Consider the following 25,881-nt stretch of genomic DNA (forward strand, 5'->3'; position numbering starts at 1 on the left):
ACCGACAAAACCAAAAGATATTGATTTAGAAACGGCCAAAATATAGAAAAAGCTGTATTGTCATATTTATTTTTTGTATCACACAAACGGTCACAACGTTCTGATCGGGATTAACCAATGGTGTGCGAGTATTCCACCTGCGTAAAAGCATCCAGCCAGTCAGCCGGGCGGGTTTGGATGCGTCTTGAGGCGGCGTCTCCAGCCGCTGATCTGCGCACATCTCTCAGGTTATTCACCTCCAAACAATTACAAAATCCAACACGCGCCACGCGAGGGACTCTAATGTTTTAAATTGATTTGACTTGACATCGGTCAGCGTGGAGTTACTCCTAGAGGACAAGGATACAGGTGGTTTTATTGGTGGTTTTCAGTGAAGTCATTTAGAGCCTTTCTCCTGTGGACAAAGTGAATCTGCTCATGGTAGAAAGCCCAGTTTTTCACGCAAGTCTTTACAAACATCAGAGCGCTGGATGCAACATGGACAGGTAAGAGAAAACATTTGTATTACAGTTCTCCCCTTCACGAAAGAAGAATGGCATATTTCAGTGTCTTAACTGTCTATATCATTTTTTTTAATAATAAGATTAGTGTTCGTACACTTGTTATATTTTGAGTAAAACACAGTAGTCATCACACAAATCACAAAATGTGACAATTTTTTTGTTTCATTATTTTTTTCAGCAGTACTTAAACTAATTGAATTACAGGTAATTTGAGTTATTTTAATGAATATAATTTTTGACTATATGTCAGCCATCAGCTTTCAGTGTACAATTATTATCTTCAGCTTGCAGTTAGTCTGCTTTGTTTAACTGGTATGTACACAAGCAGCTGTTCCTCAGAAGTGACTCTCAATAAACAAACCTCACATGTTTCTGTCAATTACTTTGCAGTTTGGTGAGAAACCGCCTGGGGCCGAGCTGCTGACTTCTCTTGACTCGTCTCTCCTCTCTCAGTAAACGGGAGCTGATAGTGGGACCAGACGAGGCGTCTGCACCTTCCTGCAGGGTGTTCAGCTGCGAGGACCAGGCGTGGAGAAACTACATGGAGAACCCGCTGACGGCTGCCACCAAAGCCATGATGAGCATCAACGGAGACGAGGACGGTGCCGCCACTCTGGGGCTGCTCTACGACTACTACAAGGTGAAACGGGCTTCACTTGTAGAAGCCAAAATGACGAGGAGCAGTTTCTAACCTTGTTCTTTGTGTGGGCTTTAGCGCTGTCAGGCTCCCAGAGAAACCAAGTGTACAACCGGTGGTTTTAAACCTGTGGACTACTCCGTAATGGAGCTGCAGAAGCGCTCGAGCCAGGATATACTCAATCAGTACGTCCAGGCTCTGACATCCATACCCATCAACCTCTCCAGCAACTACAGCACTACTGGACATCTGGGCTCAAAGTCTGAGGCCAGAAACGTCTCTGGAGTCCAAGGTGGAGACGGCGGGCCTCGTCCCCTGATCCGGACAGAGAACCAGACGTCCCTGCTGGACTGTGGTGGTAGTGGCTCCTACCAAGAAGACCCCAGGGAGGGGAAAAGGCTGGTCTTGGAGCAGAGCCGCTATGACCTACCTCTCACTGGCTGTATTAAAAAGAGCCGTCGAAGCTCTCTGGACTCGTATGACGGTGCTTTGAAAAAAGAGGTCAGACCAGCCATTTAAGGAGAGGGGGGCAGACAGTTGGATTTGATCATTTCACATTTGTTTTGCATGGCTGTGTCCAGCAAGTTTCAATCACACAGTATTTATTTTTTCTCTCCAGGTGTACTACAGAAGTCCCTCCGCAGGAACTGATGCCTCGCATTCCATCCTTTCAGCGTAAGTTACCAAAGAAATCACACGACATTTGCATGCAGACACAATGCGAACAGTACAGATGGTTTTAATGACAGATTGCACAAAAACACCAAAATCAAATGCTTATTTTTAAATCAAAAGCTTCTTTTTGCAGCAATGTCACTTTTTGATGGGTGAGAGGGACCAACATATCTGTCCATGCTATTATCTGAAATATAAAGGCACCAAAAGACTTTAGTGGGAATTATATAATTTTTCTGGGATTAAATGGAATTTAAATTCTCAGATAAAAAAAAAAAAAAAAGGATGAGAAGTATATTGTCTATATTTTCCAACATGTCTGGAGCCCCTGAACAGGATAAGCAGTGATGAAAATGGATGGACATTTGGGAATTGGGGTCATCATCAGCAAAACTAACTTGCACAAAATCAATTCTCCATTTTCTACATCAGGGCCATCAAATGTGTTGAGGGGCCACATGAGGTCCAGTTTCCTCTTAGTGTCATTCCTAGTGTCATAATAACCTTTAAGTTTAATCTTTACAGTTTTTTTGTTGTTGTAATGCAGCATGTACATGATGAAAATGTCCATGTTTTCATAAAACCAAACAGTTGCTACTGAAAATGATTACATCTTAACATGAAGCCAATTTTAATGTAACGATAAGGTGCAAAATACAGTGAATTGTTCCAAATAAAGTTCTCCAAAAGCTGTCATGCATGTTTTTACAAACTCACCGCGACCGCGTGTCTCTGAGGCGATAACTTGATAGCAATGAGGTTGCTAGCTTTCAGGGCAGCGTCACAGATCCCTCATCTCACGTCTGTGTTGGTGTGTCCCCTGCTCTTAAATGTATTAAAAATTAATTGCTTTCTTTGCATTTTTTTTTACCATTTGCTTGGTGGCATCCTTGCCAACGCTGAGCAGGTTGCTAGCCCGTCGCTAGCCCGTCGCACGACTAACAGAGAGACACCCACAGAGGAGTTGGTCACCGGTTTAGCTCACGGGCATGTCTTTGGATTGTGTCAAAAACCCCAAACATGTATGAGGGGAAAACATGTAAACTCCTCACAGAAAGGGACAAGCCTGGAGGCAAACTGTCAGAGGACACGTGCTCCTCACTCGTCTTTACTGCCATTTTCATTGAGTTCATTCTTCTATAGTTAAAGCTGTTTATTGGATTCATCTGAAAAGCAATAGCCATGTTCATGTCCATTCAGCGAATCTTCCAAGTCCAATTTCTGCTCTGTATTTACACAACTATGTTTTGCAGTTGTATGTCTGGGGAATGTCTTCGCTCACTGTCTGTCCTTCCCCACAGCAGCAGGTTTCAGTACAGTTTGGACGCCAGCATGTCCCTGCGGCCGCGGCAAGAAGACGGACCCATGATTTATCTGAACCGGGGCCAGTTCTACGCTCTGACGCTATCTGACCTCGGCTTCAGATCGTCCCCGTGTCCAACCGAGGACAAGCTGCAGTGCGGCGGAGCGACGCCGTCTCCGTCTGGAAAGGCGTCCAGCGCTCGCCAGCACGCAGATGTCTGCCAACTACCGCGGGACAGTATTGTTCAGGTGAGTGAGGTGGACGGGTAGCAGCACAGAGAGAGTTTGACAGAAAATGAAACCCTTGACTGGATGACGCTCACCCCACCCCACCCCACCCCCCGCAGAGTGTCGTCATGGTTGTTTTTGGTGAGGACAAGGGCAAAGAAGAGCAGCTGAAGAATTGGAAATACTGGCACTCCCGCCAGCCCACTGCTAAGCAGAGAGTCCTGGACATTGGTGAGATGATCGTCTTTGACTCCAGCTGCTCTCTTCTGTGACCGAAGTCCCACAGAGGTACAAAGATGGGGAGAGACCGCAGGCAACAAACCTGCAGGAGGCTTGACGAAGATCCTGTTCTGTATTCTCAGGCAAAATCCGAAACGATTTAAATAACAGTCGTGGCCCAGTTCCCACAGAAATCCTGTGACGAGCCAGCCAATGAGCGTTTACATGAACGGTGGCGGGAGGAGTGGGCGGGGCCTGGACTGTAGCCATATCCTGAACGATCTGCAGGAGACAGGCCTCGACCTGTGGTGGAAGTCGTGTATTCCTTGTACATCTGTCTCATTCTGTTCAACAGTCTGTATTTCACAGGAACTTCATTTGTGAATTGAATTGGTGTGGTGAACGGATTTCTTTTTTGGATGCAGGACCAGCACATGGTTGAAATTTCATCTGTGGTTGACTGAGCTCCAGTGCAGCGAGAGAAAGTCCATTAATGATTTTACTGGTTTGCTTATAGCAACGGTGTTGAATGCATTTTAGTTTTCTACATTCTGCCCAATTTCATGTGGAGTGGGTCAGACGGGTAAAATGGTACTATAGTAACCTTTAAATTTAAACAAACTTTAATGTCTTTCTTTGTTGTGACACACAGACACTCTCAATGCAAAGTCAATTTCGATGAAACTCTCTTCACAGGCCTTGTGTTTGACACCCCTGCTCTATACAATGTCCTCAGCCTCCAGTAGTTGTAGTTTAATGCTGTGGTAAGGGAGCTGTAACCACCATGAGAGGATGGATATGATCATATATTGATACGGTGATTTAATCTCACCCATCCTGACTGCAAATCGCTTCTCTCTGTTGGTCCAGAGCGTGTGGCTGTTACAGGCAGCAATTTACCAAATATTGCTCTGAGAAGTGTCACATCCTTGGTTCTTCTTAAATATCTGCCGTTTCCCATAACGGCAGGATCTTTGTGTATTTGAAGGATGAGACTTGACCGCAGAAGAGATTGTGATTTTTCTTACAGGTGAGCTGCTACTATTTTAATTAGAGGACAGGTAGAAACAAATCGGGGCACCTGGTTCTTAAAGAAACCAGACGGATAAGCGTATTTGAGGTTTAATCCAAAACACTAATGATTCTAAGTAAATAGGAACCACTCCTTTCAACAATGTGCTGGACTTTAGATGTGCACTTTAGATTTAGGTAAATTAAGACTGTGTGTCATGTTGGGCTCTCTGTGGGTTTTGAAAATAACCTACAATTATAAAAAATGAATCACTGGTATATTCAGTGCCCCACCATGGTGTAAAGGCTGGCACTGTTGACTCATGACCGTATCAGCAATTACAGGCTGGGCTTTAAGTTTTCCCTTTGGGGAGTTTGCATGTTCTCTCTGCATGGATTATTCTGGACACCCTAAGGTTTATAATGCTGTCTAGAAGATGGATCAGATATTTCAGCCATTCTTATTAATGTTGCCTTACTGTTGGAAAATACCGAATCTGTTGCAGAGCGTCTTTGCTTTGTTTCCTCGTGTGTCATGCAGCCGACTACAAGGACAGCGTCAGCAGTATCGGGAACATCGAGGAAATTGCCTACAACGCTGTCTCTTTCACGTGGGACATCAGTGAAGAAGCCAAGGTAAATTATAAAAAGACTTCTGGACAGACTCTTCTGTTTTGGTCCAACATGTCCGATTTTCAAAACTCTGGGATCAAAATCTTTCTGTCAACATGTTCTCCTGAGTCTGTCAGATGAGTAGTTGCAGCTTTTTACATTTGCTAGTAAATAATTACGACTCCTTTTTGCATTCCTGCAATTGTGGGTTTTTTTTAAGGCCAGGACAATATGAAAATAGCTGCGTACAGTCATGTGCTATTGCAGCATCATATTGCTGCTGTGGCTCTGCAGCAGATAAACAATCATTCTCAGACAGTGAGCGATAGCACTGTTGTCATGATTCGGTGTCAGAAGATGAGCTGTTGCAGCTTGATGTGCTCCAACCTAAATGGTGAATAAAGTAATACGACTCGATCAAAACAAATATGATCCAACAACAGCAAGAAGCATTGCCTGTTTTCTAATCTGTAATTTGGAGCTGAGCCTGAAGACACTCCGTCCTACATTTCCATTAATATCTTCTCTGCCTCATAAACATCCACGGCCATTAAAAAAACACATTTCTTGCCCAGTTTAAATTTGATCACATACCTTTTTAAAGTCAGAGAATCTGGTGTGGGAGAGTTTCAGTCTTTACCGTCGATATGAACGTCTTCGGTCGGCTCATCTTCGGCTCAGAACTTCACTTTGTCCTCCAGATGTTGGTGCAGTGACTGACTTTCTAAAAGGTTCACGTCCTTCCTGTGTGAAGCACAACACATCCAATTGATGAGCTACTGATGACCAAGCCTTCAAAATGGTCATCCAACGCTTTAACGTAGAATCCTGAATCTCTCCATTGGACAACTTCATTTGACTCTGAACTGTTTTGGTTGATCCTACATTGGATTTAGTGCTGGACACGTGGTGGACAACCAAGGACGGTCAGCATGCTGAGCCTCTTCCTGAAGGAATGATTTGGTCTATTTTTATGTGCCTTCTAAAGTAAAGGTGTCAAAACATACAGCCTCTGGATGGAAACGTACCACTCCAACCCCACATTTACACGTCTCCATGGCAATGTTTTAAAAATGTCAGTTTACATGGAAACGGCAGAAACTCTGAAAATGACGTCATCAAAATGCCGGGCCATTTCCTATGGCCATGATGTTCATGACCAGCAGCATTCTCACAGTTTACACAGAGACGGAATTGGAGAATTTTCAAAAAGTTGTATTTTCAGTGGCTCTGAGCACCGTTGTCGACATTACAGTATAAATGGGGCCTACTGGTGTCTTGACCTTGGATCATTTAAAAAAGACAGAGAGCAGAATGACAGTTTTTAATCCATGTACTTGGGATCGCATTGCTTTAAGTGTAGTGACCTGAGCAGGGAAATATGGCACCTTTAGTACCTAAGCTACACTGTGATGACCAATTTTTTCAATTCTGTTTCTGTCGACGGTCTTTAGATGCTTCATGATTCTACATGACAACAAGCCACAGTACTTGGTCTTTAGAATGTGTTGCAGTGCTGCAAAGGAGGAGTGGGGCTTTGCAGTGGGGCTTGGATTCTAAAGTGTTGTTGGTTGATTACAGACCAGTTTTTAATTCATTATATCTTATTAATATAAATATAACATTAACCGTTAAAGTGACAACTGATGAAAGCTCAACTCCACATTATTTCTAATTTACAATCACTGACAAAAGTTTTTTTTTTTTTTATCAAGGCACAGCATAAAGCCTCCGTCACTGAAACTAACCTTTTTGCATAAAAAAACCCCACAACATGGCATGGAATTATTAGACATTTTTCAATTCCATAATCCCGCAAGACATGAGTTGTCAGAAAATTCCTTTTTTCATTTTGATTGACTGTTTTAAAAAAACAAAACAAGTTTTTGTTCAGTTTTTTTATGTATTGCTTATGCAAGTCAGAGAATTTCCAGTTCCAATGGAGCGTTTCCACAGTGAGCAATGTTTCCCACATGGAAAGAACCTATATGAGGATATATGCACATATATGACAATATATATGCTGCATCTATGCATATATATGCCACATATAGGCAAAATTGAGGTGCATATATGTGAATATACAGGCCATATAGGTCTCCTGTACTGCTTCTTTATTTCCACATGTGTATGTACAGCCCATATCTCACTTTGGCAACTGTCGTATCAAGGCAATAACTAAGAACTAACTAAAAAACAATTATGCAAGAAGAACTTATGTATGTGCGAACACGTGAAATTGGTATCACATGTCATTGGCATGTTATGTAATTTAACTATGGCAACTAAGTGAGAGGAGATGGAAAGCTATGATGTCTACATGTTTTCCAGAAACATTTATGAGGACAATTCTTTCTTGTATGAAGATAGTGGAAAAGAAGGAAATATATAACAAAATGGTTTGTCGTTTTCTTTATTTTGTCAATCAAGCCTTTTTTACAATTTCAAGTCACTTCCAGATTCACATTCCAGCTTATACACATTCACCGTTACACCCACCAAATGTGTAGAGGCTTTAATATAGTTATGTTATAGAGAGAATGGAAATAGACACCCCACCCATAAAACTTATTTTTATTTTATTTGTTTAGAATCATTTGGTTCAAATACAAGCTCTTTTGAGTCAAGTGTAATTCCTATACTGTCCATTAGACGGCGCATGTCAGGAAGTAAACGGCTTCAACGCATGTGCTCTCTCTTTTCTTTATCACAGGTTAGTAAATACTTAAGATTCACAAATGTAAAGCATATTATCTGGGTTGTAACATGTTAAGGATAATATTGTGTGAGTAAGGAGTCGTAAAACTAAGATTTTTCGAGTGAAATGGGAACGGTGTTGATGCTAACCTGCTAAGCTAATAATCCCACATGGAAAGAACCTATATATAAACATATGTTTTAATATAGGTTTTGATATAGGTTTTGAATATATGTGACATTTATAAAATTGGCCCTTTTCCTATATTTTATGTACATATATGTGTTTTATGTACATATATGTACATAAAATATAGGAAAACGGCCAATTTTATATATGTCACATATATTCAAAGCCTATATTAAAACATATATGTTTATATAGGTTCTGTCCATGTGGGTTGCTTAGCTGCCTTCCATCATTAGTTTGCCTCCTGGAGCTGAATTGATAAGAGAAATAGAAGATTTATTGTTGGAGGGTGAAGAAGTGGCGTGTGGCAGAACTTTGACATAAAAAGAAACGCATGCTGGATTCCAGCTTTGCAAGGTGCTTTTATCGTTTCACATCGAAGGTGCTTTTCCAACAGATCAGACAAGAAGTTCAGACTCTGAAGTTGAGTGTAACGTCACAATACAGATGGTTAATGATCACACAAAATGGTGACTATCTGTGACAGTGGACAGTTTTGTTGCTGCATCATAAAGATTTTATTTCAGGAATTTCATCCAAAACCTCTTGATCAAGAGTGAAGATGACCAGATCTACAAAATGTGCTTTTTTTGGTTTCTAGATTTACTTTTTACGACTTTCCTTTTTAATAAGCACATTTTAGAATGGTGAAAGTTGATGTATTATTTGTGCTGTTGGCATGATGACTCTCATAGTTGATTCAGAGAAATGTACCGATGAGAGATGGGCTGTCACTCAGACAGTGTGAAAGCTACTATAGTTGTGCGAGATGACGCACGTATGTACTGTTTAGTGTACGAGCTCAGTTCTGGCGCAAGTTTGCCCTTTTTCACGCATGACGTAAAAGTCCTCTTTTCAATATACTGACATTGACTTTTTCAAACCTTCTACTTCCTGTATGCTGCTGGTGGTTCCAGGAGAAGTGGTGCATTGATGAGCGGTGCAGGTTGAGTCTGGTCCGGCTGGTTTGAAATGGAGGCTGGTAGCTTTGCTTCCAGGTGAACACAAGGTGATCAACATCAGCCTTTCAGCTGCACACGGGACCAGAGGCTGACTTCATGCTGCTGCTGTAGATTCATCCAATACTGTGAAATTCAGATTTCTAGATGTAGTAACTTGGTGGACATGCATAAATTGTATTTGTGGTGCACATAAATTGCATTTTCTGCCGTAGTTGAGCCGTTGCCAGACAACTGTCGGCATCCTTCTTGTAGGACGCTGTGAATTACGTTGGTAGGGGAGGACGAGTGTGTGTTTTTTCCAGCATGCCTCATACAAAGTCTAGGAGTGACGTGGCTGCTCGTGGGGTCTGGAAGTGTTGTAGGGGTGTGTAGGAGGCTGGTGTGCATGTGCTTGTGGCTTCTCCACCAATCGGCCGTCACCCCTTCAGGTTGAGACACGACGCTGTTGACACTGCGCAGTGAGAAAGTAGTTGGGCTGTGGTGAGGAAAATCCACTGTTATTAGTCTCAGTTGACGCGTTGCTGGAGCTGCTGAGCCGGTTTGACTGGAAGCCTCGGCTGCAGTTGACAATGTTCAGGTGCTTTGGCTTTAATCATGAGAATTTCTACGCTGTCACGGAGTGTTCGAACACGCCTGGAGGGACGCTTGTGGGAGGGCGGTTCTTTATAACAATACCTGAGAGCTCGCAACACTGGAAAAACGTTTATTTCCTTAAACATATTTAAGGAGCTGCATTTGTGGGATGAGCAGCAGAGTATCTGTGCTGTTCTCATGGAGTTCTTTTTTTTTTACTTTCTTTTTGAACACAAGAACAAACACATCAAAGCAAATACAACAACAACAAAAATTAAAAAATAAAACAAAAATATATTATCAAACCAAACTGCAGGGGGAAAAGATTTCAAAACTCACAGGGTCACAAGTGTCTTTGTCAACATGTCTCTTCTCACTCAGTTGAATTTACATTGTCGCTGTTCTTATATATTGTCCATTTCTCCCATTTCTCCTCAAACTGGGATCTTTGTGATCTCAGCATGTGAGTCAAATTTTCCATTAACTGGATCTGCTCTACAGTCTGGATCCATTGCTCCGTCGTTGGAGGATCAGCTTGGTACCACTTCCTTGTTATAGTTTTTTTACAAGCCACTGCTCACATTTTCAACAGGTACTTATCTTTACAGTGTACAGACTCAACTGGAAAATTGCACAGGTGCAGTATATTGACATCCAACGGTATCTTGTAACCCAACATTTTTATTATTTCTGTGTTTATTATTTTCCAATACTCACTTATTTTTGAACACTTCCAGAATATATGGCTATGATTAACATTTACTGAGCCACAGTTTCTCCAACATGGAAGAGGCTGCTTTAAATATTTACTTTTAACTCTAGGGCTAATAATAAAACGGATGAGGTTTTTCCATGAGAACTCCCTCCATTTCTGAGAACAGGTGGTTGTTTGGTGGTTCCTCCACATATGGTGCCAGTCATTACTTGATATTTCAGTAGTCAGTTCTGTTTCCCATTTAGTTTTTATGTGTTCTGTTGAGTTCTTAGTATTCTCTAGAAGTGAATGGTAGAATTTGGATACGAGTCTCATCAACTTTCCTTTATATGCTTCGTTTATCATTTTGATCACTGTGCTCTCATCCATGGAAGGAGTCCCCCTGATTTCTTTATTGTAATATTCTCGCGCTTGTAAATATCGAAAAAAGTCACATCTGTCAAGACAAAATTCGTCCTTCATCTCTTCAAAACTCTTAAATTTCCCCTTCTCTGAAACTTCCCATGTTGTGATTCCTTTTGATCACAACAAACTATTTTTGAACTAAAATCTATAGGCAATGTGTTCCATCTTTCAAGGTCTTTTTGGATTTCTATAGTGACGTCACAATAGTTTTTTTCCACACAATGTATTTCAATTTTCTGTAACCATCACTCCTAAGTACTTTATTGCCTTCAGATTCCAATTAAATTTGTATCTATTCTGCATAGTCTTTGTTGGTAAATAGTTAAGTGCCAGTACTTGTGTTTTTTTGGCATTTATTTTATATCCTGAGAAATTTCCATAAAGCTCCATAAGTTCCATTAGTGCAGGAATTGATTGGTTCGGTCGTTGAAGAAAACAGATAGTCGTCTGCAAACAGTCCTATTTTATGATTTGTGTTTTTGATTTCTATTCCCTTGATTTCTTGTTTTTGTCGAATTGCCTGTGCTAAAGGTTCTATATATAGGGCAAACAATGTGGGGGACAAACAACAGCCTTGTCTAGTTGATCTCTCTAACAGGAATTTATCTGACAGATTACCATTTATTTTGATTCTTGCACTAGGGTTTTGATACAATGTCTTTACACAATCCACTGACTTTGGATTAAAACCAAACCGTTTTAAAACTTGATAGTTAAACTAGACACAGTCAAACGCTTTCTCTGCATCGACACTTATTAATACTGGACTCATTTTTTGTTGTTTTGCTTCTTCTATAACATGTAGAGTTCTCCTAATATTATCCTGCGTCTGTCGCCCCTTTTTAAACCCGGTTTGATCCTCGTCAACTAGATCGGCTATAAAATTATTACGGTAAGTCTCTTTGAAATAATAGATGTGTATAGGTTATAATCTATATTCAATATTGATATAGGACGGTAATTTTCACACAAGCTCCCATCTTTTCCTGGTTTCAATATGACTGATATGATAGCCTCTGCCCATGATAGTGGCATTTTATTATTTTTTAGTGTCCAATTAAATGAGGACTGGATGAGAGGTATCAATTCTTCCTTGAATGTCTTGTAAAACTCAGCGGGGTATCCGTCACTTCCTGGGCATTTATTGTTCTTCAATGATTTTATTGCCTCATTAAATTCTTCTCTAGTTATGATTGCAGTAAAAATATCATTTTGGGTTGTGCCAATTGAAGGCAAGTCCAGATCTTTTAGGAAAGTTTGTTTCTTCTTCATTATCTAATGTGGGTTGAGTGTATAGCTCTTTATAATATTTTTTGAATACTCTTTCTATTTCCTCTGGTTTGTGTAGAATCTCTTTTGTTTGTGGGTCCCTCATCTTAAATATTGTTTGTTCCGTTTGCTGTTTTCGTATTCTTCTTGCTAGACATTTTGTTGCCCTCGGTCCTATTTCGTAGTATTTTTGTTTTAAAAATGTATTTTTCTTCTCAATCTCTTCCAATAGTCATTTATTCGTTTCCGTATATTTATTATATCCACTAATATATTTGGGTCATTTGTAGCCAGATGTTTCCTCTCCAGTTCTTTCAGATAATCAATTTGTGTTTTATATTCCTTTGTTTTCCTTTTTTTTTTTATTGCTGAAGTGTAAGATATCAATTTACCTCTCAAAACTGTTTTCATTGCATCCCATAGAATGGCTGGGTTCACTTCTCCATTCTCGTTTTCTTCTAGATAGTTCTGTATTTCATGTTTTATCCAATCAGTTGTTTCTATATTGTTTAATATTCCTACATTTAGTCTCCACACCGTATTCCTTTTATTGTTTCCTATCTGTATTGTCAAATGTAAAGAGTTATGGTCAGATACGTCCGCTGTGCCAATTCTGCACTCCCTTATTTTGTGTATATCTTGTATGTTAACAAAGAAATAGTCAATCCTTGAATATATTTTGTGGCGTGCTGAGTAGAATGTGAATTCCTTTTCTTTTGGGTGTAGGTATTTCCAAATATCTATCATTCCCATTTCTTTTAGAACAACTTTAGTGAATCTTGATAGATGTGTGTTACTCCTCTTTTGGCTCGTTGTATCCAATTTTTGTTTAAGAATCATATTCAAATCTCCACCACAGATTAAGGTCCCTTCTGTTTCTACTGCTATTTTATTTAAAATAGTTTGCATAAAATCTGTTTTGCTATTGGGGGGTGAGTCTATGTTGACCAGTGTAACAATCTGGTCTTCAAGTTTTCCTTTAATTAACACATATCGACCTTTATTATCTCTTATCTCGCTCATCAGTTCAAATTTAACAGTATTCGATATCAGTATAATAACACCTATTTTTTTATTAGCATAGGAACTATAATAAGCATTTTTGTAACCAAATGTCTTTAGCTTTTCATGTTCACTTCTGTCTAGATGGGTTTCTTGTAGGAATACTACATGGGCTTTTTCTTTCTTTATTCTTCTCATGACCTTTTCCCTTTTAACTGGTGTGTTTAGACCATTCACATTCAGCGACATTAATGTGACCTTATTGTATGCCATATTCAACTGAAAAAAAACATTTCCCCTGATATAAAACAACTTCAAAACATTTAACAAATAATAACAATGAACTTAGAACTTGCTTCCAATGGGGGAGAGTAAACCTTACCCTCCCATGGTCCCTGTTGGTGGGTGAAGAGTAAAACCCCACACAAGGTGGGGGCCCTTCCCTAGACTTGTAGGTACAGTGAGCTACACTAAGTCTGGATATGTCCAACATTAAAGAACGTGCTCTCATAGCCGGAGCTAAACATTTTAAACCACAAACATTATTTTTATCAGTATTTTTCTCCGTGATTATTTTAGATTTGTGGTCTTTATAACTCACTCATTGATCACAGAAGGTGTGTGGAGTCTGTTGCGCCTTCAGCAGGAGTCAGTTAGCCAGCTGGTAGTCCTGTAGTATTTCCCTCGCTCTCAGCGCGGTGCTCTGGCTGGAACGCTGCCGCGCCGCGCGGCTCCATCCCGGGGTCGTCCTCACATCAGTGGACTCGCTTCGGACGTCGACTTCGTATCCGCGTTCCTTCATGTCCACCGCTGCCTCTCTGGCTGACTCGTACGTACGAACTCCGCTGCTCCAGTGGATCCTCATCTTTGTTCGCGGTGTTTGGAAGCGGATGCCGTTTTCCTTTAACTTGTTTTTGATGTCGATGTATGATTTTCTCTTCAGGACAGTTTCAGTGGGGTAATCATGGTCAAACCACATACGTTTTTCACTGACTGTCACCTTCTTTTGCCAGGCTTTTTTAATAATCATTTCCTTTGTTTCATATTGTAAGAAGTTTATAACTACGGATCTCGGAGCATTACCTGGAGGAGGTTTCCTGCCGAGGGCTCGGTGAGCTCTTTGTACCTGTAGGGGCGTCCCCTCCGGCAGCTGGAGCTCAGTTGTTAACAGGTGGATGATGTATTTAGTCATGTCACTGCCTTCAACATCCTCAGGCAGGTTGAAGATTCTCATGTTATTTCTACGTGACCTTGTTTCTAGGTCAGTGACTTTCTCTCCCAACCTGCGGGAGAGCTTCTCCAGCTCCGTCAGCTTGTCCCCAGCCTCAGCGCTCCACTCCTCCAGCTCCGTCAGCTTGTCCCCAGCCTCAGCGCTCCACTCCTCCAGCTCAGTCAGCTTGTCCCCAGCCTCAGCGCTCCACTCCTCCAGCTCCGTCAGCTTGTCCCCAGCCTCAGCGCTGCACTCCTCCAGCTCCGTCAGCTTGTCCCCAGCCTCAGCGCTCCACTCCTCCAGCTCCGTCAGCTTGTCCCCAGCCTCAGCACTGCACTCCTCCAGCTCCGTCAGCTTGTCCCCAGCCTCAGCGCTCCACTCCTCCAGCTCCGTCAGCTTGTCCCCAGCCTCAGCGCTCCACTCCTCCAGCTCCGTCAGCTTGTCCCCAGCCTCAGCGCTCCACTCCTCCAGCTCCGTCAGCTTGTCCCCAGCCTCAGCGCTCCACTCCTCCAGCTCCGTCAGCTTGTCCCCAGCCTCAGCGCTCCACTCCTCCAGCTCCGTCAGCTTGTCCCCAGCCTCAGCGCTCCACTCCTCCAGCTCCGTCAGCTTGTCCCCAGCCTCAGCGCTCCACTCCTCCAGCTCCGTCAGCTTGTCCCCAGCCTCAGCGCTCCACTCCTCCAGCTCCGTCAGCTTGTCCCCAGCCTCAGCGCTCCACTCCTCCAGCTCCGTCAGCTTGTCCCCAGCCTCAGCGCTCCACTCCTCCAGCTCCGTCAGCTTGTCCCCAGCCTCAGCGCTCCACTCCTCCAGCTCCGTCAGCTTGTCCCCAGCCTCAGCGCTCCACTCCTCCGGCTCCGTCAGCTTGTCCCCAGCCTCAGCGCTCCACTCCTCCAGCTCCGTCAGCTTGTCCCCAGCCTCAGCGCTCCACTCCTCCAGCTCCGTCAGCTTGTCCCCAGCCTCAGCGCTCTACTCCTCCAGCTCCGTCAGCTTGTCCCCAGCCTCAGCACTGCACTCCTCCAGCTCCGTCAGCTTGTCCCCAGCCTCAGCGCTCCACTCCTCCAGCTCCGTCAGCTTGTCCCCAGCCTCAGCGCTCCACTCCTCCAGCTCCGAGACCCGTGTCTGGGCCTCTGATTGGCTCGTCTTTTGTGACTGCATCTCCGTTTTACTTTCATCCAGTTTTTTGTCCATTTCTTGTCAAAGCAGCCATCTCTTGCTTCAGCTCTTGCTTGAACGTGTTGAAGTTCTCCTGAAAGTCGTTTTTGAGGCTTTGTATGTCGCTGCGTATGTTAGCCAGCCCTGCTAGCAGCGCTTCCTTGCCGTGTAAGGCCGCAGGTGTGGTTTTCTCCGGACCGTCGTTATCGTTTTCTTCCATCGTGTCCGGTCTGATAGCTGATTCTTTCCCCTTCTGTTGGTGTTTGCCACCTTTCATGGCAAAGTTGTGTCGTCCAAATGTTGAGTTATAAAGGTAATATATGGAGTTCAGAGAGCTCTTAATTATGCGTCTGGTTGCATCAGCGTCTAACCGGAAGTCCCTCTCATGGAGTTCTTGTTGCCAATTCAGACAGGTGCTGACCGTTTAGTATCTGATGGGCGCAATGAGAACTGTTTTTGGGTGTGCAGACGATGAATGAAGGTCCATCACAGCACAAAGGCTCGCGTGCACACTTTTTACTTCAGGGGCCGTTTACAGTCCAGTTTCATCTGGACTGTGCTGGACCGCCCAAATAACCTTTAAATTACTACGATGTCGCTTAAAGTTAATTTGAATGAAACCTTCTGGTACATAATGGTTAAATATCCCCCAAATCCTCCTGTCGCTGTTGCATTATCGGTGTTTTTTTACAAACAAATGTCTTGTGTTTAACTTCCCTGATTTGGAGTCTCTTAAAGACGGATTCAGTGAGAACGTGCTAATCTCGTTCAGAAAGGCCCTGAACATGAATGTAAGGTTTTCAATCTTGGATGATTGCTACGCCACAGCAGCATGAGGACGACGAGGTCGACATCTGAGCCTCCAGTTTGTTAAATTTAATGAATCATTAAAATGAACGAGGATCAAGCACAAAGGAAGGGTTGGGACTTTTCAAATTAATCAACCATCATTTTTCTAACACTTTTCATATAATGAAATGTTCCAAGACATGCTAGACAGTCTAGTTCACAGTGTTCCGAAGCTCCTGCCGGGAAAACATTGAAGTTAAAGAGAGGGATAAATCTATATGCAACATGCAAATTTACTCTGCTGCACATCCTGCAAATGTGACGCTTAAAACTATTATGCATTAACCATTAGAGAACATGTCACTTTCTGATTTAAAATGAAAACAAAAAAACAACAAAAAAAACACTTGACACTGTCAACAGAAGCTGAGAGCTTTGTGAAGACGTTAAGTATTTTGACCTGTTTAGAGCTTTAAATCCAATTTTTTGACTTTCCAGCAGGCTTATTTTTTTTTTATTGCATCAAAACTTTGAGCTGGTTGTAAAAAGCCACATGTAACTCAGTGATCGCCCTGCAAAAGGGTTAATGAAGGGAACTAACCAGGCTTTCTGCTGTATGACATTAATCTGCAAACCTTTTTGTGTTCTGTTAAGTACTGTTTATAGTCAAAGCTAATGGATTAGATTTGACTGCGGTCTGAGTGAACCTACTGAATATCGTTTTAGTTTCACAGGTCTGCAGGTATTCAACTCTGTGAAAGAGGGATTTTCCAGCGAGGGGTCTGGAACAATATGCACTGATGATTCAGTATAAAATCCACATTTACATCAGTGTTATTCATGAGTGTGTTTTTGTTTGAGTCCTTTGGGTGTGAAGCTTAAATGCCAAGAGTGGCACGTCTTTCTTTGGAGCAAATAATGATTACAAAGTTATTTGATCCCGGTGTATTTTGACAACGTCAACAGATATTGAGTTTGCATTGTTGAAATGGAGACATTTCAAAGTAATGGCACCTGTGCTCAGTCTTCCATCCAGAAGTGATCTTCACTTCCACAGTTTCTTTGGCTTCATAACTTGTCCCGACTGGTTGAGGAGCGACGGCTCATTTTCAGTTGCTGCAAACCACCCGGATATAGAAGAAAGTCTATAGTGAGTCAAATTACTGGAAACCTCATGACTGAGTTCACATGTTAAATAATGACTCACACAAATGAAAAACAGCCTTTTCTCCAGACAGACTGCGATGAAACAAAGCAATGGCACGCTAAAGGACTTATGGAACAAATTCACTTTTTGCAGCTTATTGATACCTGGACACAGTTGCTGTTTATTTCTATCAAAGTGGTTGCTTGTTACTGGCAATAAAATCAATGGACAATTAGCTTCTGGATTGCTTAAAGGCTACAGTTGCACATGGGTCTACGGGTAAAAAGTCAAACCTCTGGTCCACTTTGTGGTCCATTTACATGACAAAGCTGCTCGGAACCACTGAAAATGCAGCTTTTTAAAAACTGTAGTAAATAGTTCTTCTGCACATGTGCGAGTAGATGAAGTGTAACAACGAGGTTTGTCTCCAAAGTGTTGTGACTGACTTTATGGTCCAACCAAATTGACTATAAAAGAAATAAATGTTTTTATTGTCTATGGCTCACCATTACTAGTTCTCTTATCTGGAAAAGATGAGGAAATCATTGGCTGTGCACTGATGCCACTTTTTTATCGTCTTCTCTTGTCGACCTGCTGCTGACGTTGATGGATGACATCACGTAATACTCACCGGGTTTGATCAGGGAGTTTTTCAGTTCCCTGTGCAGTTTGGTATTGTAACAGTGTGTCCCTAAAAACCCAGCATTTTAATGTAAATTACACTCATCAGACGTGTTTGGGGGAGCTGGAAGTGCACTATATTGTTTCTGCTCTCCTAAAGTGGATTACCTACAGCCTTGGCCTTTGGGTTCAAACCAGCCAGAAGACCTACTTTGGAAAGAGTCAAATTTACAAAAGAAATGTGAATCTTTATTTAAAAAAAAAAAGTTTTTCCTCACTAAATTTAGAATACCGTCATTTCCAGACTATTGAGTGCACCTGAATAAACTGCACCCACCAAATTTATAAAGAAAAGAGATCAGTATCACCTGAATGCATCACCCTTGTGTCAGCGGCATGACGCTCATCATTGTTTTAAGCAGCAGGTTTCAAAGTGTGTGAAAAAGTCTGGAAATTCCGGTGGTTAACGACGCAACCCAGAGTTGAAAATGTCATCCTGGTGAAAACTTAAAACCTTCCTATGAGGCGAGTCTGGAGAAAGTTGTAGTGGAAGATAACATCTCATTTTAGGGTGTTTATCGTAGGTGTTTGTGAAGACATTAGAATATCTGCTTCGTTTGGGGTCCAAAGTTCCTGATTGTGTTTTTGTCTTCGCCTTCCCTTTGCCAGGTCTTTATCTCGGTGAACTCTCTGAGCACGGACTTCTCCTCGCAGAAGGGCGTGAAGGGGATGCCGCTCACCATTCAGATCGACACCTACAGCTACAACAGAGGTGGCAGCCGGCCCATCCACCGAGCCTTCGGTCAGATCAAGGTCTTCTGCGATAAGGTGAGGACTCGGATTTAACGAACAAGTCCACAACTCGCACTGCACACAGCTCTTTTCTATCCTGGATTTTCCTGGTGTTTTTCAGGGAGCTGAGAGGAAACTCCGTGACGAGGAGAAGAAGCAGCTCAAGAAACTACCCAAAGGTTTAAAAAAACACACGATATAGATCAGAACAGTGGCCACATGGAGTTTTATTACCAATCCTTGATCAAGAGTCTGCAGCTGACATCAAAACTCTTTGAAAAAATGATGATGCACTTTATAGAAATACATGTTAGTATAATAAGACTTAAAGGGACATGTATAATTTAATTGTATTCACCAACAAAAGTATTACTGAACCCTGACCCTTCGTGGTTGCCTGGTAATGGAATCTGATTCCGTCTCAGTGAAGCCCGTCGGCTCGGAGTCGACCTCCGTGGTGAAGAAGCCCAACTGCACGCTGTTCCAAAGCATGCTGGACCTGGACTCCCAGCCCGTCCTCTTCATCCCCGACGTCTACTTTGAAAACCTGCAGCGAGCAGGACAGGTGACCAGCTTCCGCCGCCTCGCAGGAAATACCCACGGGAAACGTCCACATCCATTTAGTTCAGCGTCTTTCTCCTCTGGTTTCAGGTGTTGTCTTTCTGCACTGGTGGCAAGGACAGCAAGGGGTGAGTGACTCCTGGCTCGGGCTGGAAAGCTTCCAATAGATTTCCATGGGAAGCCAAACTGGGGAATTTTGGAAATATCTATTATAATCTATTGTTTTGTCGCTGTATCACAATGCATGGTAGAAATGTATATATTTGTAAGTTGAACATTAGAAATGAGTTAAATTATTTACCACACATCATCAAAACGTGCTTCTCTTGATGTCCACATGTGAGGATTCACGAGTCTTGTGCTCTGGGCTCAGGATTGATCCTGTGAATGTGATGGAGGTACTTGCATGAAATCTGGTTGTTTTAGTGAAGATTATGCTCAAATATATTTTCCTCACAAAGATAAAGTTCCCTATTCGGAGCCAAACTTCCATTTAGTAAATCCTTGGTTTATTCCCAGAACTTTCCATTAATTCTTATATATTTCCCTCATGGAAAGTTTCCAACTTTGAAAATCCCTGCAATGTTGCTGCCCTGCTCTTGGCTAGGAGTCTCCATTGTTCATCCCATCAAATAACTGCAGTCGAAGGAATGAATAGTGATGTTTTTTTTCCACGTTTTTGAAAACTTGGGTGGGTTGTTTACACTAAAACGGCATCGGGAGTTAAAGGAAACGGACGACCTCCGTTCTTCAACATTTTCAAAATTCACTTTTTACACATGTACATGAGGAAAACAAGTTTTCTGAATCACAATCATATCGTTCATCTACATGAAACATTTTTTTAAAGAACTTTGTGTTAATAAAAAGCAATAAATAAATGGTAACAAATCAAACTCCACCTACTGTCACCCACTACAAATTCAGGAAAAAGAAAAAAAAATCCATAATTTTGGTCGATTTAAAAAACATTTTTGAAAAATAAACAAAATGCAATGTTTACAAACACATTGGATTAATGGTGTAAACCCCTATGTTTTGCTCATTATTGCTGCTACCGTGTTTCTGTACCATTTATTAATCTGACATTTTATAAATAATTACATGTACATAAAAATAAACTTGACAACTTTGGCAGCCACCGAGGATCTTTGCAAAAGAGAAAAAAAATGTGAAATATTGTAATGAACAACAAAAAGAGCCAATGGAGTTGCAACAAAATATGCAAACCGTAACATGGGCTCGTTTTCACAGAACTCCAAAAATGGTGGGATCAGTTTCATCTATAAAAGTAAAAAAAAAGGTGCCATGAAACATAAAAGGTCTGAGCACCCAGTTTGCAGTGTGATAAAGCTTGTCAGTATTGTCACATCAGACACTGGACAAGCACTTCTGGTGTTTGATCCATTGTTTCAAGGTTGGTGGGAGTTTTTCTTTTGTTTAAACAGGAGAAGTTGTCTGGCTTTCATCAGTATTGAACACCTGGTGCCTGTTTGTGGCCGCACTGTGGGGATGTACTCATATATTTGGCATACTACGTATATAAAGAGTAGAAAAACTCATGGTATCGTACAGAAAGAAAGGCACAACCTTCATCAGCCGACCTAAAGCCACACGTTAGAGTATCGACAATCGGTAGGAGATTCTCAATCAATTCTATAAAGGAAGACTTAGTCCATAAGTAGTATGGACTATGTAGGGACTTTGAATGTTTTAACTTTTCAGCTGCACTACTTATTTCTTGCCTATAATGTTTTAGAAATACATTTCTCTGAATTGTGTCAATGATGTAAAAATAAAAGTTTGTCCGAGCCGCCGTCTTGGTCCGGCTTCAACCTCAGGTTTAGTTTGTTTATGTTGGTTTACCTTTTTGTTTTGTACGAACATGTCCAAAATAAACTAACACAACAGAGCAAAGCAAAGAAGGCAAAACTAAATAGTAACATAACTAATAAATAATGGCTCAACATATCCAAAAAGGAGTAGGAAGAAGCAGAGCTTATTTCATCCTACCCCTTAGTCACATCAGTCATTTGTACCTTTGTGTTCTATATGAACATGCATATATATATACACACACACATATGTATGTTCTTTACAAGAAAATAAACAAAAACAAACCAGCAAATGGAACTACAGATACATATTAAATCCTCCTAACACCCATGTCTGCAGCCCTTCCTCCCTGTACTTTGTGAACTCCATTGCTTTGTACTTTGTACAGCTCGACACCCAAACTGTTCCACAACCTCACTCACATATAGAAAGACAAAATGACTTCCTTCTGTGTTGAGCAAAACCTTACATATTTTAACTTTAAATCCCCTCTCCAGTTATAATCCCCTTCTCTGGTAACAAAAAATAGGCTTTGAATATTTGACGGAAGTTGGTTGTGTATTACTTTATACTTTATTTGTGGTGTTCGAAGATTTATTATGTCAGGTTTTAACTGGAAGAGCTGAAAGGTTTGAGTGATGTGTTCAGGGGCATCACGTACAGCCGCCCTTCGACATGTTAATGAGCTGCGGGGCTACAGTAGCAAGGCTTACATGATAAACAGGATTAAAACATGACTAATACTCAGTAGCGAGCTGGAACACCATGAGCAGCATATGCCACTGACCACGTTTCTTGTTCATATGGAGTCTGAATCGGCCTTCAACCAGAAATGAATCTGTTTTTGCTCTTCAGACTAGTGAAGCTACAGCTATGTTCAAAATAATAGCAGTGTTTTTAAAAAAGTGAATAAAGCTCAAAATCCTTATATTTTGTATTTTCTTTCATTAGGAACGCTGCACATGGTATTGCACAACAAATCCTGAAGAAAAAAGTATCAATATTTAATTACTTTACAGAATATGAAGGAAAAGGTGATATTTCTGTGTTCAAAAAAATAGCAGTGTCGGCATTTCTCATTACAAACTCAAATATTTACTAAATAAACTGAAAAGATATTAACATTTAGCAATCCTGACAATCAGTTGACTAATATTTCATTGAATAACCCCTGTTTTTGATAACTGCTGCACATCTGTGCTGCATGGAGTCAACCAACCTCTGGCACCTCTGAACAGGAACATTGGACAACCTTCCACCATTCCTCTGCATTTTGGGGTTTTGCCTCTGAACAGCTAATTTTATGTCACACCACAAGTGCTCAATTGGATAAAGGTCCGGGGATTGGGCTGGCCACTCCAGAACCTCAATGTTGTTGGTCTGGAACCAAGATTTGGCTGGTTACTGGTATGTTTGGGGTCATTGTCCTGTTGAAACACCCATTTCAGGGGCATTTCACATTCGGCATAAGGCAGCATGACCTCCTCAAGTATTGTGATGGATCCACATTGATCCATGATCCCTGGTATGCGATATAAAGGTAAGAGAAACAGCCCCACATCATGATGCTTCACGGTCTTCAGAGTGTGCTGTGGCTTGTATTCAGTGTTTGGGGGTCGTCTGACAAACTGGATCCAAAAACAACAATCTTACTTTCATCAGTCCACAAAATGTTTCTCCATTTCTCCAGAGGCCAGTCAACATGTTTGGCAAATTCAATCCTCTTCAGCACGTCTTTTTAGCAACAGTGGGACTTAGCGGGGGCTTCTTGCTGGTAGATTAGCCTCACATAGCGTCTTCTAATGGTCCCAGCACTCACAGGTCCCTTCAGACCGTCTCTGACCTCCTGGAGCAGACCCTTGGCTCAGTCGTTCCCATTCTGACTCTCCTTCAGTCCATTCCAATGGTAGTCTTCCGTTTTCTTCCACGTCTCTCTGGTTTGTCTTTCCATTTTAAAGCATTGGAGATCATTTTAGCTGAGCAGCCGATCATTTCCTGCACTTTTTTATACATTTTCCCCTCTCCAATCAACTTTTTAATCAAAGCACGCTTTTCTTCTGAACAATGTTCGGCACGAGCCATCTTTCATCAGTTTTCACAGAGAATTGCATGTACAACATGTGCTGGCTTAAATAAGGGCCACCTGATTGACACCTGTTTCTTTCACATAATCAATGATCTCACTGATTGACACCTGTTTCTTTCACATAATCAATGATCTCACTGATTGACACCTGTTTCTTTCACATAATCAATGATCTCACTGATTGAACTCCACACTGCTAGTTTTTTTGAACACGCCCCTTTTACTTCATTAGTCAATTACACAGACCCAGGAGCATTCATATCATCAAAGTTGGGTCTGTTGGTTCCTCTGACTTTACTACACCTGCTGGTAAATTATTTTCCATTTATTATTATGTTTCATACCAAAAACAATGATTTATCTGGTTCGTCATGTTGGACTGCTATTATTCTGAACATAGCTGTATGTCTTATCCTCACTAGTGGAATGACGGGGAGTGTAAATGTGTTTATCAGTAACACTAAAACTGCACCCAGTTGATTGGGAAAGAGGTTCATAGCAGCAGGTCTGCCACCAGCTGCTCTTGGAAATAATGACAGAATATAGACTATATTAAAGCAGTGGTGTCTAATGGAGGATGGAATTAACAGAGGGTCCAAGAGTAAAGAAAGTCTGGATTTAGACTTTTCTCTACACGACTTTGGAAATAGAAATGTATGAATGAGGAAACCGTCGCAGTAATGAAATGTCTCTTATTAAAAACAAATGAGTTTCCATCATGAAAACGTGGATTAAACTGCCGATCAGTGACTTTCCGGAGCGTCTCTGACCCGCCATGCTGCAGACGCCCCACCAACCACCTCCTCTTGAGATCAGCGCTCTGACCGTGTTTGTTTCCCTCAGAGGCGTCCTGATGAAGAGAGTTCCCAGCATCCCTGGGGAGAACGTCTGTCCACCGCAGCCCAAGAAGTTTAAAAGAGAAATGGAGAACAAAGGTAACTGGTGTCTTGTGGTGGCTTGGTTCTTCTCCTTGTAGTTTTTAATCCCGACGTGCTGTTGGCTCCCCCAGTGCTCCTCTACGTGAGGAAGGAGAGTGACGAGGTGTTCGATGCCCTGATGCTTCACTCCCCGACGCTCCACGCTCTGATGGAGGCCGTGAGTGTCATGAAGTTTGACTTTAGAGCGTCTGAGCTGCATGTCCACCACCTGCTCTCTGTCTTCGCAGATCTCTGAGAAGTATGCCGTGCCTGTCGCCAAGATGAGCAAAGTGTACCAGAAGAGCAAAAAGGGGTGAGTGAAGGCGCAGAGGATGGAGGGGCACTTCAGTGGAGAAATGGAAGTTCATACAAAGTGATCGATCAGATGGTGGATCTTCCCCTCAATGCAAAAAAAACCCAACGCATTAAAAATGAGCTTAAAGTGACAGTAACATCGAAAAGTCTTCAGTCTGACGCGAACACTTGGTCCTCAGGCTGCTGGTGAACCTGGACGACCACGTGATCCAGCACTTCTCCAACGAGGACACCTTCATCCTGGCCCTGGAGAATTCTGCCGACGCCACGCGGGTCATCCTGTCAGAGATCTGACGGCGGTCAGTCACCCAGACTGTTGGGACGTGTCGCGTCTGAACGGCGATCCACTGAAATGAGTTGTGGAGTGGAAACCTTAGTCTCAGAGCGGCGAGGAGAAATGAAAAGTCCACGCTTGGCGGATGGATCTTCAGTGGCTGATTGGCTACCGAGCTGGATCGCCTCCGACCAGACGCTCCAGGACCGTTAGTTTTTTAATCCTGAGCATTGATGTGATCAGGAGAAGTTTGGAAGCTTCACAAAAAGTCTTGTGTAGAAGTAGATGTGTGTTGATCGGCCATTTGCTCGTGTTTGTAATGTTTGATATTGTGAATGTTCTGTTGGTTCTAGTGGACGAACAGTTCCTCCAGCTGGTCATTGATTCCATAGCGCGGCATTAGAGGGGAAGACTGCTGGTCTCCAGGGGGCTGTTAAACTGTTTAACTCCTTGCGTGTATTTATTGTTAGTTTTTCCTCCTTCCTGGAGAGGCTGCAGTCATCAGTATTTGACTTTAGTATTTCAGTCTTCACGGTGAACGGATGCTGTTGCACTGAGATCTTTTGAACGAGTCAATAAATATAGTTTTGTACGAAGTTGGTCATCCATATGTCTTAAAGTTTACACATCGTACAGCTTCACCTTTTTGTTTCAAGAACTGTTTCACGTTTACATTTAACAAAAACTGTTATTCCCCCCCCTCTGTTTACAAAAATCTTACATGCGCCCCCACATAACCACCTGGTTCAGAGCTGCTATGAGCAGCCAATCCTGCAGGGGGCAGTGTAACGAGAAACATGGAGCCATGATTCCCAATTGTTCAAAATGCATCACAAACTGTGACATAAATGTTCGCCTACTCCTTACTAGATGCAAACGGAGAACTTGTGGCACTTCCTCATAGCCCCTCCTGTCTCCTTTCCTATTCACTTGACCTTAACCCCTGGATGACGTCACGGGGTTAAGGAAAGGCGTTTGGAGGCTTCCTAAAAGAGTTAAGGAAAGTTGTTGGAAGGCTTCCTAAAAGAGTTAAGGAAAGGTGTTGGGAGGCTTCCTAAAGGAGTTAAGGAAAGGTGTTGGAAGGCTTCCTAAAAGAGTTAAGGAAAGTTGTTGGAAGGCTTCCTAAAGGAGTTAAGGAAAGTTGTTGGAAGGCTTCCTAAAAGAGTTAAGGAAAGTTGTTGGAA

At 42.1% G+C, this 25,881-nt stretch overlaps 1 protein-coding gene across 3 annotated transcripts; it reads left to right on the forward strand.

Annotated features, from left to right (window-relative positions):
* The first annotated feature begins 257 nt into the window (after window positions 1–257).
* On the forward strand, window positions 258–25,282 carry LOC308134025 (grainyhead-like protein 2 homolog). 3 transcript variants are annotated; one of them, XM_080501616.1, is made up of 15 exons: window positions 258–485; window positions 894–1,143; window positions 1,219–1,641; window positions 1,760–1,815; window positions 3,117–3,366; window positions 3,465–3,576; window positions 5,117–5,211; window positions 18,586–18,744; window positions 18,830–18,887; window positions 19,134–19,273; window positions 19,360–19,397; window positions 24,035–24,126; window positions 24,201–24,286; window positions 24,357–24,421; window positions 24,603–25,282. In XM_080501616.1, exons 2-15 carry the CDS (start codon window positions 1,045–1,047, stop codon window positions 24,715–24,717), a joined length of 1,788 nt encoding a protein of 595 aa, XP_080357742.1. In that variant the 5' UTR covers window positions 258–485; window positions 894–1,044; the 3' UTR covers window positions 24,718–25,282. The 3 variants fall into 3 exon arrangements, with proteins under 3 accessions (XP_080357742.1, XP_080357740.1, XP_080357741.1); XM_080501614.1 differs by having other exon boundaries at window positions 957–1,143; XM_080501615.1 differs by having other exon boundaries at window positions 957–1,143; window positions 3,120–3,366.
* Window positions 25,283–25,881: the final 599 nt, after the last annotated feature.

The sequence above is a fragment of the Blennius ocellaris genome, assembly GCF_963422515.1.
Source record: "Blennius ocellaris genome assembly, chromosome: 8".
NCBI classification, from domain to species: domain Eukaryota; kingdom Metazoa; phylum Chordata; class Actinopteri; order Blenniiformes; family Blenniidae; genus Blennius; species Blennius ocellaris.

Coding starts and splice junctions, on each gene's coding strand:
- LOC308134025 (XM_080501614.1), top strand. CDS start 418: ATGGTAGAAAGCCCAGTTTTTCACGCAAGTCTTTACAAACATCAGAGC. Junction 3,367..3,464: donor CGCGGGACAGTATTGTTCAG/GTGAGTGAGGTG, acceptor CACCCCCCGCAG/AGTGTCGTCATGGTTGTTTT. Junction 19,274..19,359: donor ACCTGCAGCGAGCAGGACAG/GTGACCAGCTTC, acceptor CTCTGGTTTCAG/GTGTTGTCTTTCTGCACTGG.